The 14156-nt window shown below is 33.8% G+C and overlaps 3 protein-coding genes across 5 annotated transcripts in view; 1 reads left to right on the top strand and 2 right to left on the bottom strand.

Annotated features, from left to right (window-relative positions):
* The window catches only part of alpha-Cat (catenin alpha), a 41181-nt gene that overhangs the window by 5169 nt on the left and 21856 nt on the right, over positions 1 to 14156 (top strand). For all 3 annotated transcript variants that reach the window (XM_077435643.1, XM_077435641.1, XM_077435642.1), the window contains exons 8-15: positions 65 to 183; positions 285 to 369; positions 968 to 1083; positions 1162 to 1279; positions 1359 to 1451; positions 1526 to 1682; positions 4951 to 5056; positions 5137 to 5231. In XM_077435643.1, the coding sequence (XP_077291769.1) occupies positions 65 to 183; positions 285 to 369; positions 968 to 1083; positions 1162 to 1279; positions 1359 to 1451; positions 1526 to 1682; positions 4951 to 5056; positions 5137 to 5231 (889 nt within the window). The remainder of the gene's footprint in view (positions 1 to 64; positions 184 to 284; positions 370 to 967; positions 1084 to 1161; positions 1280 to 1358; positions 1452 to 1525; positions 1683 to 4950; positions 5057 to 5136; positions 5232 to 14156) is intronic.
* Positions 5309 to 6180, bottom strand: LOC143915171 (larval cuticle protein LCP-17-like). Its single transcript, XM_077435645.1, has 4 exons — positions 6046 to 6180; positions 5776 to 5967; positions 5595 to 5699; positions 5309 to 5523 (listed from the first exon to the last, which is right to left on the bottom strand). The coding sequence occupies exons 2-4, from the start codon at positions 5965 to 5967 to the stop codon at positions 5425 to 5427; spliced, it is 396 nt and encodes a 131-aa protein (XP_077291771.1). The 5' UTR covers positions 6046 to 6180; the 3' UTR covers positions 5309 to 5424.
* LOC143915170 (larval cuticle protein LCP-17-like) lies at positions 9195 to 10584 on the bottom strand. The gene is made up of 4 exons (XM_077435644.1): positions 10540 to 10584; positions 10256 to 10456; positions 9840 to 9944; positions 9195 to 9722 (listed from the first exon to the last, which is right to left on the bottom strand). Exons 2-4 carry the CDS (start codon positions 10454 to 10456, stop codon positions 9624 to 9626), a joined length of 405 nt encoding a protein of 134 aa, XP_077291770.1. The 5' UTR covers positions 10540 to 10584; the 3' UTR covers positions 9195 to 9623.

The raw sequence follows: 14156 nt of genomic DNA, 5'->3' as shown, positions 1-14156 counted from the left end.
ATAATATAATGATTGAGAAGTTTTAAATTGAATTACATATTTATATTGTTTTTTTTTTTTTTAGGAAAGAATGGTTATGGAGCCGTTGGCTTACAGCGAGGTTAGAACTAGACCTTCGCTTGAAGAACGATTGGAATCCATAATATCAGGAGCAGCTCTCATGGCAGATTCTTCTTGCACACGGTAATTTAACTTTTTTAAGATTTCAAGTGTTAAAATTAGTAAATTTGTATTGTATATGATGTAGGTCAGATTTGAATTAACGTTTGTATTGCTTTCGACAGAGATGAGCGTCGAGAAAGGATTGTCGCCGAGTGCAACGCTGTTCGTCAAGCTCTTCAGGATCTCCTCCAAGAATACATGACCAATGTAATATTTTATTTTTGTACTGATATTCCTACCTATATTGAGAAAAATGAGCAGTTAACGATTTGATAGTCTTCATTTTTTTATTGGACTGGTTTTAAACGCATATCGCGTTCGCTCGTAGAGTTCTACATATGATACTTTGCTATTGTTCTTGTACAATATTGTGGTGATTTGTTTCATTTTATTTTAATCGTAATTATCGTTTGACTTGTTTTGCTTAACATGGCTCGTACATCAGCTGCAGGCACTGCGATCAGGAGTGACGGTAAATTAGTTGGACGGTGTCACCCTTTATATTGCCGCATTACACACCTTTTATAGCACACGTGATTCTGTAATCATAATTATAGCACACTCGTCGCACTGAAACTTTCTTCCCAGCATGTTTTACAGTTGTAATTTCCACTGAAACATACATACATGTCTTTGTATTATTTTTTACGTTGAATCCGAGAACGTATTCGTATATTTATTTTGTTCGTTCCATTTCCCATGTATTGAATTTTAAAATATGTATGTATTTTAACTATAATAGATGGATTCTTTTGGAGATTTCATTATTATTTATTTAATTTAAATCGATTTGTGTGTATTTTAGGCTGGAAATAAGGAGCAGTCTGATGGACTTGAACGTGCTATCGATCAAATGTGTCGCAAAACTCGCGATCTTCGCCGTCAGTTGCGTAAAGCTGTTGTCGATCATGTCTCTGATAGGTATACATATTACAAATACTAACAACGGTGTTTTATCGATGGTGTTTATGTATTTTAATAATGTATTTACTTTTGTAGTTTTCTGGAGACCAACGTTCCGCTGCTCGTTTTGATGGAAGCCGCACGTAACGGCCAAGAGAAAGAAGTCGAAGAATATGCTGTAGTTTTCACCGAGCATGCCAACAAACTTGTTGAGGTTATCATCGTTTATTTTTCTTGTGAAAAGAATTCCTAATCAATGTCTTTTGTAATGTGTGTGTGTGTTTCGTTTTTAGGTGGCTAATCTTGTCTGTTCAATGTCGAATAATGAAGACGGTGTGAAGATGGTTCGTCACGCAGCCAGCCAGATTGAAAATCTGTGCCCACAGGTGTGTGCTCGTGTGTGATTGTTATTATTTGATGCGGTTTCAAATGAGATTTGATGATTTCTTGTTTCTTGTAGGTGATCAATGCAGCTCGCGTTTTGGCCGCTCGAGCTCGCTCTCGCGTTGCTCAAGAAAATGCTGAAGTGTTTGCTAGGGCTTGGGAGCTCGGAGTACGTCTTCTTACTGAGGCTGTTGATGATATTACTACCATTGATGATTTCCTCGCTGTCAGCGGTAATTGGTGTTTTATATGTATTTTTTAAATTTTAGGATTGTAATTTATCGTCGAAGCTTGTTGGAATCTAATTTAAATTCTTCAGTTTATTAATATAATTTTGATGATATTTTTTCCTGTTGAATATTGAGTGCACTATATAGATAATTTTTGGTTGCCTTTTTATAGTAAATTTTTTATAATTTAGTATTAATTACACTGATCAACAAAAAAAATTAATGGAGCGGAAAATTATCAATCTTTTCTAAGTTTGACGCACTGAATTCGAATATGAAAATTATTTTTGATATGGGCGATTAAATTTTTTTTGGATTTTACAGTCTTTAATTCAAAAACTAGTATTGCTGTGCCAAAAGTGTAAGTTAAGTGAAAAATAATTAGCGAAATTAGCTCATAATATTACAGAAAAAAAAAATGTTTTGACTTTTTTGAAAATTTTTGACTTCAAATTCGCTAGATAATTAGTTATACGTATTTTAAAGCAATTAAAAATCACAATCAATAGAAAAAAAACATCTGATTCATTGATGATTCCAATACTCACTTATGGCACAGCAATACTAAAATTTTAATTAAAGACTGCAAAAGCCAAAAATCTAAAAATTATACACGTTTTAAACAAGCCAACAAAAATTATTGTCCTATTCGAATTCAGTGGGTCAAACTTAGTAAAGATTGATTAGTTTCCGCTTCGGTAAGTAAAAAATGTGATTTTTGTTGCTCAGTGTTATAAGGCGATCTGCGGAAAAGGATTGTGCTTAACAAATACTGCAAACTAGTTTTGAAAATATTTTTAGATTGAAGTATTAAAATTTAATAATCTTAGGTGTGATAACCTTGAGTGGGTCATGGAACTTTTACATTTTTTTTTGTACTTCTACATATCTTAGGCTAGGTTTTGAATTAATTATTAATTGTCCTTAATAACATTTTTCTACTGTCGTCGTTATGTACATATGTAATTACCTCTAAATAATATGCTTTTTCTTAAAACGGTCCATGCACTTGGGTAGTTCAGCTTTAGTGTCTAGAAAGGCAATTTTTCCAATAGTGTTTGTATGTTACATTGTCCATTTTACATGGAACCATCCCAATAAGGTGTGATAAAATCGATAAATTGTATTGCCAGTTGGATCGTTAGTCATATCTAAGTCTTGCCAGTATCAATAGGAATAATCGATAACTCCTATTAAATAAATCGGGAGACATTTTTTCACATATCTCATCTATTATAATACATTTTATGAATTTATCAGGGTTGTGGAGTCTTGTCATGAGTCTTGTTTTTTTTAACGACTCCACAGTCCTAGAATATATGAGGGGTGGCAAACCATAACGTCGTAAGTGCCACATAGGCCCAAATGCGTTTTATTCGTAATTTGCGGTGTATGTACATATATAAGTGCCGACCTTTACTTACACCCTCAAAACAATTTTGAAATGCTGCCTCCTAGGGGTAGAAACTTGAAGTGGCAAGTCATAACGTTTTTAGTATTAGTTGCACTGTCACTTGTACTGTCAGTATCGTAAATATGGATATACATATGTACACACACTACCGTCCATATGTTTAAGACCAAAACGTTTTTTGAGCATTACTTATCCAATTTTGCGTCAATTTAAAAAAAATAAACGCAGTTTTATTCAGAAATTATATATCTATTAAAATTACTAAACAGATTTTAAAAACTACTTGAAACAAAGTAGTAAAAAAACAAAAACATCAAACGAAACTTTCATCGAAAAAAGCACATTCACTTGAAATAGCTGCTGTATATAATTTTGGCATTCTATTAATAAAATTTTGAATTCTGATGGTAGGTATAGACTTCCAGGATTATTTTAGATGATTTAAATATTCATTTATTGGTTTTGATCGATGTATCGCGATTTTTCTGTTCAACTGGTCCTACAAAAACTAACGGATTTAGATCGGCCGATTGAGGTGGCCAAATCTTATTTTTCAAAACATTTTTTTTTATTTTTCTTATCGTTAGAAGTCCTAACAAAACTTTGACGTGTGTTCCGGGTCATTATCTTGTTGAAAGATAAAGCTGGGACCATATAACTTCAGGCGGCGCTGCAAAACTTTATTTTTTTAAACCTTCGGGTACCTATCTTTTCATGAAATTCCATTGATTTTAACCAAATTTCTAATTCCAGCTCTCGATAAACATCCCCATACCATTATGGATCCACTTTCATACTTGATTTTTGGAAGCATGCTGAAAAAGCTTTATTTTTCGCGGGGTATACGCCGGACGTAAAAACGTACATATTTTCGAACCGAATTTCAATTCGTCTACCGAAACACTTTTAACCAATCTTAATTGACTAATTCCGTTGCCATATCAGAGGCGATATCTGGTGCTGTTAACTTTTGATTATGTTTGGTTGATAGCACGATAAGTTGATACAGTCCTTCGTTCGTGATTCTGGGTCGTCCTTATCTGGATTGTACTGTTCGAATTTTGTAATTTTTTTATTGTTTGCTGTACTGCAATCTTTGAAACATGAAGTTTCTTGGCTATATATCTGGTTTTCTTTTCATTATGAAGTGAAATAATGATTCTTCAAAATACTACGTTAGAATGTCTACAAAAATTACTGGGATAGATAATTTCTTCACTAGTACGAATTCAAAGTCGGACTGATCGTTTAAAACTGAACCAAATTCATTAAAGGTTTCTTAATTTAAACCGTTTTGATGTCATTTCAATGGAATAGTACGAAAAAAAAGGTTGGAATACAAGCAACGTAAAGACAAGGCCGTGATCCCGAAATGTGTCAATTTGTCAATTTCGTCTTTGAATCTATTTTGAGCGTTTCCCCAAAAAACAACAATCCAATGGGCTAACTCCTTATTTTTTTGTTAAAATGATATTTAAGCATGTGTGCAACAAAGAAGCAAACATTTTGCCAAATTATTTCACGGTAATTAAGTTTTACGAAGCTTTGAAAATTACCTCTCCTTCTGGTCTTAAACATATGGACGGTAGTGTATATCAGAATATTTAGTGAGTCCTATGACATTCCTTAACTGGATGAATACTGATGTAAACCTTCAGACACCATAATTAGGGTAACATCTGAGAGTTCAGAGAGATGATGCTTTAAAAGATGTTCATTTACTATTATGAAAGTGGTACACACAACGTTTTAATAATGACACTTGGTTTGGCATCCCTCATATCTATTATAACATTTTCTATTTGACCTTTGTGTTGGTTAATTCAATTGAATTTTTTATGTTTTTTTTTTATGTAGAAAATCATATTCTTGAGGATGTCAATAAGTGCGTGGTTGCTCTGCAAGAAGGTGATGCTGATTCGTTGGATCGAACTGCCGGTGCCATTCGTGGACGTGCAGCCAGGTATGATTTGGTGTCTTTATGCAAACTTTACCACAATAATGATTTATTTAAATAATGAGAGTTTAACTGTTTCGATACAGGGTATGTTCTGTCGTCACCCAAGAAATGGACAACTACGAACCATGCATTTACACTAAGAGAGTCCTCGAAGCGGTCAACGTACTGTGCGATCAAGGTATGTACATATATAGTTGGTTTTTAGTCAATAAAAATACATTGAAAGGAAGGGAGTCGATAAATAAATATGTCATGCCTGTTTGTTTGATCACTGTTTAATTTTTAAATTAGTAAATATTCATTATAAATAATATTTACAAGCAGTTGCATTTTTCAATCCGTTATTGCCAAATTTTCGTTTAGTTGTTGATTTAATTTTTGGTGTCAGGGTGTGGGGGGTTGCTTCTGATGTATTCCAAAGCTCGGAGAATGGCTTGTGGCACTGGAGGTGGAGTTGGAATATGTGCTCCCTAAAAAGATCGACGCTGAATTAGTTTCCCATTCATGTTTTATGTAAAATGTTTAAATTGTGGAAATTTACCTGTGGTTGGTATCCGTTTTCATCAGCGATGTAAGTAAGCTGGATTGGGGTTCCGTCGGGTGCGGTCCATCCGGCTGATCCTCTGGCTTCTTGAGCTTCGTCCTTCTACATATTTATATAAAATTATTTAGTAAAGGATATATGTACGTTTTGTGTTGAGCGTTTATCCGGGGTTGCTTACCGATCCTGCGTTCTTGAGGGCTCCTTGTTCTTGGGCTACAATGCCGTTAGCGGATTCGAAGTTCCATGCGTATGATCCGTCGGTGCCGACATCGTTGGCCTGTTTCAGGATCGGGATCTGAGGTCCCGTGAGGTGCGATACGTCAGCGCAGGCTGACGCGATCAGGAGGAATGCACACACGAAGAATTTCATCTGGATCAAAAGTACGATTGCAGTGTTAATATTAATCGGTGGTACGATTCAGTGTGTGCTTTGAAATGCTGAACTCACCTTGCAGGATCAAATCTGTTAGATAGACTGTGGTATGGTGTAGCCACTCGTTCCTTTTATACGCTAGATTCGGTATGAATATTCGCCGATCGATTTTTGTCGCCTCGAATGTTGTACAAAATAAATTTAAGACTTAATGTGAAATCTTCGCTGAATTCGCATTCATAGATCGGTTTTTTTCTCTATGATGAGCCCGTTTGTTGGGTACTGATCAAGGTTGTCGAGTGTCATTCATTATAATTTTTGTTGCCTGGTCAGATAATATTAGAACTTTTCAAAATAGATAAAAGTTTTCGGTGTCATCGCTTTTTTTTTTTTCTATTTTTCTACGTACATATATTTAATTTCACAGTCTATAAATACATTTTTAATTACTTTTGCAATAAAAAAAGATTATAATAAAAAATGCATTCTTGCGAGTCATTATTATCGGCATTGAGCCTTTTACAATTAATATATGGATGTAATTTTATGAATTTTTTTATACAATAAACGCAAATCTGTTGCGAAAGTTAATAAAAAATATTCACGAATTTGTGATTGTGAAAATATTACTCATGTGGGTTAAATTCTTTTTGTAGAACTAGTATGTGTAATGAGATCATTGTTCACAAATGTAAAAAGGAATGAAAACCTTTAATATATAATTACGAATGAGACTTTGTAAGTGTAACAAATTAATGTTTACTATTAGATTAACCATGTTTAAGCGGTTTATATTACAAATTATATTACAAATACCGAGCGAAGCGGTGTAAAACCACTAGTACGTAATAAATGCCAGTACTTTAATGAACATATTCGTGTTCCAAATATTATGGGGTGCTAATTAATTGAAATTTAATTTTGACCATATTCACTTTCATTAAAATAATGAAAAAATACTCATAACAAATATATTGCACGAAAAAAAATTCAACTTTAGTTAAATGTATTCAACATTAAATAAGTTATTCTAAACATTCAACAAATGTATTGCACATGAGAAAAATTATTTTCACTGGAATTTATTTACACTTAAAAATCACTAAATCATACAAAGTCGTTTATTTTAATCATGTTTTTATTTTCTCTACTAAAATTATTTTTTGTAATATCTACTTATACCGCGCTTGTTTTTATTTGTGACAAAAGTAATTTTTTATTTGTCTATTTTTTTTTAAATTTAATATTTTTTCTAATAATAGTTTTTATAAGTTAAGGTGTACCGAGTGAATAGTGGTTCGGTGATCATTGGTCACAAAAGTCACTAAAATCTCTATCTGGCAGCCGAAAAGTCCATCATACTGACGATAACTTTCTAAGCCCACTTTAAAGGCCAAGGAATTTGACCCTTAAAGCCCTCAACATGAGGCCACCACCCCTCCAACGCATTAGTAACGATAACTATCATACTAACGAGAACTCGAGTGCCAAATATTGCGCATTCGCGGTTTTCATAGCAAAAATTGTTTTTGTGACCACCGCAATGTGACTATTAATCCAATTACCGTGAATAGTGTCTATTTTAAAATTAAAAGTATTCGAAATGAAGGAAGTACCAAGTGAACAGTATCTAATTTTAAGTGTAAAGTAGACGAATTAAAGCTCAGTGTACTAAGTGAATACTATCCAAAAGTTCAATTATATGTTCTTTTATATTATGTAGTATTTATAAATACATTTTGTAGACTTATTTTAATAAATAACTACAAATACGCACGTAATATATTTAGAAATTGAAATTACAAACAAGTTCAAATTCCAGTGGTCAATTTTCTGATATGTTACAAAATTATAGGCGTGAGGGGGGAGGGGTGAAGGGAAAGTTTCAGATATTCAAAATTAATTATCATAAATATTAATAATAAATGCAAAAAAAGATGGCATGTACATATCTACATATGCATGTATGTATATGGGTATTAAATACAATAGTTCATCTTAAATTTATACAAAAGATCTCAATTTTGTACAAGGTAATCGAGTAATATTCATCAGAAATGAATAATTTTTTTTGCAACTCTTTTGCCGACATTTTTTTTATAGTTGCCATTCTATTTAAAAAAAATTTTTCGACTGTTTAATGTTGTTGTTTTTTTTTAATTTAACTTTTATTTTTACTGTTTTAGTCTTAGTAATATTCAAATGTCTTTTTATGCTTTTTTTATTCGTTATTAAAAGGTCGGCTATTTTTAATTTGAACTGTAGTGTGGAAAATTTAAACTGGAAAAGGCACTCAAGTATTTTGCATATACACATATATACGCAAATTTTCCTCATTGGAAATTTTTTATTTAATATTATGAACACATGTTCTTGAAGTGCATTAAAATTGAATTTGTCATTTTAATGATGAGCTTAATTAATATTATTCACTATTTTATGTATGCTTTATATATTGTAATATATTTATTTGTCGTTCACCTTTGCTATTATAAATTTGCACACTTTAGATTTTTCTTAATTTGATGGTCAACTCATCAATATTCATTTTATATATTTTTTTCTATTATTTTTATTACGCCTTTGACCATGACATTTTTCTTAATATTCGTGTCTCTGTGCAAAATGTCCATAAAATTTTTATTTACACACATTAGCGTCTTTGATTAGCCAACAGATTGTTTTTTTTTTTTAAATTTTTTTTTCCAGTTAGTTTTAGTACCAGAATTTGTATCATTATGTCACGTGTATTCCTTAAGGACTTTTGATATTAATGATACTCTTTTGTATTTTTTGTAATGAGTTATCTTTCGTTTGGTATTAAATTAACCCAATTTCATCTAAATTCAAACTCCGCCTAAGGCAAATGTTGAAACGTATTAACAAAGCAATTTACAATAGTCGGCGGATGCTTCGTTCGGCGTTAAACATTATGTATTCTCAATTATCTAAAAAACATTAACCTATGCTGGTAAAAGGCATGTTTGACCTTGTCATTCTCTAGCTTTACCATAATCATAATATAATTCAATATTATTAAGATGACACCGAACGACCTATATACATATTGTACGGTGTCTGAAATGCATCGATGTATTCAACTTTGTATATTATATAAATTTTAATACGGCTTTGCATAAGCAGTATCGTGCGGTTATTCAATTCAAATTCATTCATCGGATCTAATTAGCGAGCATGTATCTTCAAATAAAAGTAAATATGTTTATATATATCACAAATTTTATTGACATACTCTCGGTATGCTCTTTTTATATAACATATTATTTATAGGCATATAAAAAAAGTGGAAAGTAACACATAACAATGTGAAAGATCAAAGGTAGACAGTTTAGAATAGACGATGTACACAAAGAAATGAAAGGAAAATATTCATAATGTACAATTTGTATATATATATATAAAAAGATCTATATAATATATTTATACATGGTGGGGGCACGGTTGTGTATAACACAACTTGCTTCTTTTAGCGTGCAAGTGTAAAATATGTAATACTACACTCGCACACTTTACACATATGTAATAATACGTTACATTTTCATAAATATACATTTAGTAAAAATCTCGTTGACGTTGGATGTAATATATTATGGCAGTGATTAAGATGTAATAGATCTAGGTTGTTGGACTTCTTAACGACGGGTGTCGGGCTTGGGTGGGTGTTGTCTGATGTATTCGAGAGCCCTCAAGATCGCTTCTGGGACTGGTGGTGGTGTTGGCAAATGTGCGCCCTGAAATTGAAATTTTTCAGATTTAGAGATATATGTGCATACGTTTCACAATTTGACATTTCGTATAGTGGGTTTGCGCAATCGAAGAATCACGACTTTTGAACGTTGGTTTGTTACCTGTGGCTGGAATCCGTTTTCGTCAGCGATGTATGTCAGCTGGATGGGTGTGCCATCAGGGGCGGTCCATTGGGCAGATCCTTGGGCGACTTGGGCTTCGTTTTCCTAAACAAAATGGTACATTTGTAGTCTACATATATGTGATTGTTTCGGTCGAAATTCAATCTTGCATTATAAACGATTCTAAGCAACTTAATCCAGACTAAAATCATATCGTACTGAACTTCTGGCAATTCCTTGTACTAGTATGCAGTTTTTGTACTGTGTTATTGTTGAATCTACTATTTTTGATGTATTTCGTCTGCAAGGATTTCGATTTTTAATGTGTATTTCTGGGTTCAGGAGCGATTTTTTCTGTGGTTTTGAAACATTTCCTTTGGTTTGTTAGTTTGGGGGATGTTATGTGTGTTACTTACTGCGCCAACGTTCTTGAGGGATCCAGTTTCTTGGGCGGAGATTCCGTTTCCGGTTTCGTAGTTGAATTGGTAGCTGCCGTCGACTCCGATGTCGAGGCTCTGCTTCAGGATTGGAGCATCGGCGTCTGGTCCTCCCTTCAAGATGTGGGAGACGTCGGCGGACACGGCCGCGACGAAGAGGAATGCCAAAAGGAATTTCATCTGGAAAAAACCGTTTCAGTTAGTCGTGTTGGAAGTTTTGGGTCTCACAGCTGAAGCTGAAAAGTCGACGGTTGCGGACTCACTTTGCTATTTGGTCGGTTGCGTTTGTTGCGCTAGCGAACTGTCTTAACCGTTGGCAGATCAGCCGCATTTATAGCCGCCGACAACGGCCACCTCTGCTGCGGTCCAGCGGCGAAGATGTCTTGACCTCCGACCCTCCTCCTTCTGACTCTCTGAGGACCGTCTCGCTGACGCTCCAGCCGCTTTTCAGACCGATCTTTCAGCTTGTGCCTAGTCTGTTCCCGATTCTAGACGATATTCCCTCAAATTGGATGAATTTTTATTTCGATTTCTAAGGTGAATCTTTGAAATCGTCGTAGAAGTGGCCAAGGTTAAGGAACGTGAAAGTTGCACATGACATTTTTCATATAATTTATATGAATCACGTGATGATCGGTGTGATGCAAAATGTGTCGATAGATTGTCATAGGCGAGGATTAGACAAGGAAAATTATACTGTAATCAAATCAGGAATACTATTCGTTGTGAAGTTTCGGCGAACCGTAATAAATAGACTTGCTAAATTCTTCGAAATGCGACTGGTTCAATCAATGCGAATTTTAAGTAGATTTTTAATGGGATAATATTTTTGGCACGGCTGTAAAATAAATTACACGACAAATGTCAAAACGACATTTAATGTCAAATCAACATCTCTTAAATAACTCGCACGACAGAATCGGCGTTCGCCCGGCAAATCCAACGTCAAACAGGTTGCCAGTAATCAGTTACATTTTCACTGGGTAATCGTAATATCTTAGCAGTCAACACTTATTTATTTAAGGGTTAGGTTAGGTTAGGTTAAGTTAGGGTTGGCCCTATTATTTTAAGATTAGGTTGTTAGGGTCGGTATTTATTTTTGTTACTGGCATTACATTTGTTTGATTTGCTGGGCGAAAACGAATCTGTCGTGCGAGCTATTTTAGAGTGGCATTTTTTTTTTGTCGGGCCGATAAATGGTACCCATTTTTAATTCTTTACATACTATTATACTTAGCACTGCTTAATATAGTGATTTTTATTTTAGTTTTCTAAAATTTCCATCGATTCTTTGGATGTTTGCAATTCTGAAGTCGACTTATCGGAACATTCTGGAACATTTTAAACTCCTTCCCTTCTATCAACTTCATTTTATTGCAAGCAACACGTTTCATGTTTTTGCGAAATATGTTTGCAAATTTCAAGTTTAAATGAATCGAATATGCTACCCAATTAAAATTTTACAGCATCTCTCATCATTTCCGCGACACTTCTACGAGACTTCATACGTTTATATTTCAAGGAGCACCTGTTTTATCGCATTACATTTTATATTAGAAACGACATTTTCTCCAGCATCGTCTTCTTTATTGTCCGGAAGTGTTTATCTCAATTAACATATATTCAAATAGTAACTATTAGAGATTGGACCGCACGCAACGACGAAATCAACCAATGTGACTGCTTCATGCAATGCAACGTGAGTATTCGTTGAATAGAATAGGAAACCTTTATTACGGATTATAATTTCTGCACTTCGATGACTACATTGTATTTAGTTTCATCTCGTTTCGAGTGGGTTGAGTCTCTTCCGTGACTCGTTCACGACCTTTGCTCGCCCGATTACGTTATATTATGTATTGGAGATCTTCTGAAAACTCCTATGACATAAAATAGCATTCCGATATCTCGATCGTGCTAATTCTTTAAATCGAGTAAAAGTTCGACTTTCCCTCTTAAGATTGGAACTCGTTTGTTACCTCCTTGCATGCACGTTTGTAAATGTGTGAATTGTCGTTAATTTTTTTTTAGGGGAAAAATGGATTTGAAGAATGGTACTGACTACTGATGCAATCGATTGTGCGATCTTTTTTTTGTGTCGTGTCGCCTATATAATAATAATAATATTGAATAATATTATGTTTGATCTTTTGACATTAGCGGAATAGCCTTTAATATGAAAGGTTGAAAGATGACCGCGCTAGAAATGTGTGCTGAAGCGAGTTTCGGCGCCTCTCTATTCATGCGTCAATGTGACTTTGTCCATATTTGTGTGTTGCATTTTTTGGCGTAACATACGCTCGTGTACCTAAATGTACGTATGCATGTGTGTAAGTGTGTTAATTTAATAGAATTCTCCAGCTTCAAAAGGTCATTCTATCTGAAATTTCCATCTTGAGGAGTTTTTGTATGCAAATTTGCAGGTAAAAGTTCTGGGTGTCTGATGCAATTTTGCCACGCTTGATTTTTTAAATGTAATTATTTAAATTTTCAATCGTTTGTTCTTTTTCTATTCAAGTGTCGTACATATTTTAATTGAAATTGTTACTGCTACTTCTTCAATTCCTTCTCGTGCATGGAATCGACTAATAAAGCTAAAACATTGTCCTGTTCATTCTGTTTTCCTGTCTATTTTCTGATTGTAAATATTTTGTTGCGAACAAAGACAGCCCTATCTGTAAACAAATTACAAGTTTTCCGATCAATATATACATCTGTGGATATTTTAATTTAGAAAAAACGCTTCAGCTTACTTATAAAAATTAATTTTCTTAGGGAATATCATATAATACAATGGTTTTTATTGCTTTTTCAAGTGTGTTTCAAATCGAAATTGAAACTCAACCAATACCTAACCAATGTATAGTATAAATTTAGCTTAGAATTATCACTAGTTTTAACCTATATATTTGAGCTGATCTGCAGCTGATAAAGCTTCAAAGAAATGAAATATATACCGCTGAAGAGTTTCTTAGATAACGAATCAACAAGAGTGGTTTATTATTTCATAAAGTCGCTACGTACAATTTTATTTTTATTATATATACACATATACCAGGAAGGCCTAACAGGTAAACCCAATGCGCTTTTCCTGGCCAATTACAAACATCGCTAAAAAAATTATTTATACAAGTACATAGAGACATCTATGGACAAATTCGATATTACTAATATTTCGAGAAACACATTTTACAGAGTGGGTAGCATATTTTTTCTATCATAATAAATAAATCCGAGATGATTTGCGAGAGACAGGATAGGTTGTCAATTTCGGTGGAACCGTTTCAACAATGAAATCAGATAAATTGGCAAAATAGGACACTATCGACCTGGAGTCACATATATCCAAGTTATGGCCAGCAACAACGGGCCAGAGAATGAACCTATGACCCCTCAGTTAAAAAAATTACACGCAACAACTTAGATATGTTGCTGGTTTAATGTTTGGTAGATATTTTTATATTGGAAATATTCATCAAATCGAATTTAAACTGTATCTTTCTCGATCTTCTTGAAAAAGGCAAATCTTGAGTAAAATGCATGCATACTTGGTCTATTCATAACAGTACCGTTTTCCCTTTCATTGATGATTTTATCTTGACACATTCTTTTTAGCTTACTAATCTATTGATTCGTCGACGTTTCTCTTTCTCTTCGTCCCTTCACAATTTCGGTCACCACCAATCTATCCAGATCTTGGCGATTAATAATTCTTAAATCAGTTTCAAGCAGTGAAAGTCAACTTGTTAAGGTGTGGGATTTTGATGCTGAATTTTCAGTAGTTTTAGCCGTTTCATTCTTATCTATAGGTACAAAACGCAAGTTCATCATCACCATCAAGCGTCAATACCAGGCACTGATACGCATAGAGCTCGCTCAG

This window comes from Arctopsyche grandis, chromosome 8 (assembly GCF_051622035.1).
Source record: "Arctopsyche grandis isolate Sample6627 chromosome 8, ASM5162203v2, whole genome shotgun sequence".
In the NCBI taxonomy this organism is placed as follows: Eukaryota; Metazoa; Arthropoda; class Insecta; order Trichoptera; family Hydropsychidae; genus Arctopsyche; species Arctopsyche grandis.
This window is presented reverse-complemented; position numbering and strand designations above follow the sequence as displayed.

Bases quoted from the DNA above. Each gene is read 5' to 3' on its own strand.
- LOC143915171 (XM_077435645.1), bottom strand. From the start codon at position 5,967: ATGAAATTCTTCGTGTGTGCATTCCTCCTGATCGCGTCAGCCTGCGCT. The intron at 5,700-5,775 runs GTAAGCAACCCC...ATAAATATGTAG, and splicing joins CCCTCAAGAACGCAGGATCG to AAGGACGAAGCTCAAGAAGC. The intron at 5,524-5,594 runs GTAAATTTCCAC...CGATCTTTTTAG, and splicing joins AAAACGGATACCAACCACAG to GGAGCACATATTCCAACTCC.
- LOC143915170 (XM_077435644.1), bottom strand. From the start codon at position 10,456: ATGAAATTCCTTTTGGCATTCCTCTTCGTCGCGGCCGTGTCCGCCGAC. The intron at 9,945-10,255 runs GTAAGTAACACA...CATTTTGTTTAG, and splicing joins CCCTCAAGAACGTTGGCGCA to GAAAACGAAGCCCAAGTCGC. The intron at 9,723-9,839 runs GTAACAAACCAA...TTTCAATTTCAG, and splicing joins AAAACGGATTCCAGCCACAG to GGCGCACATTTGCCAACACC.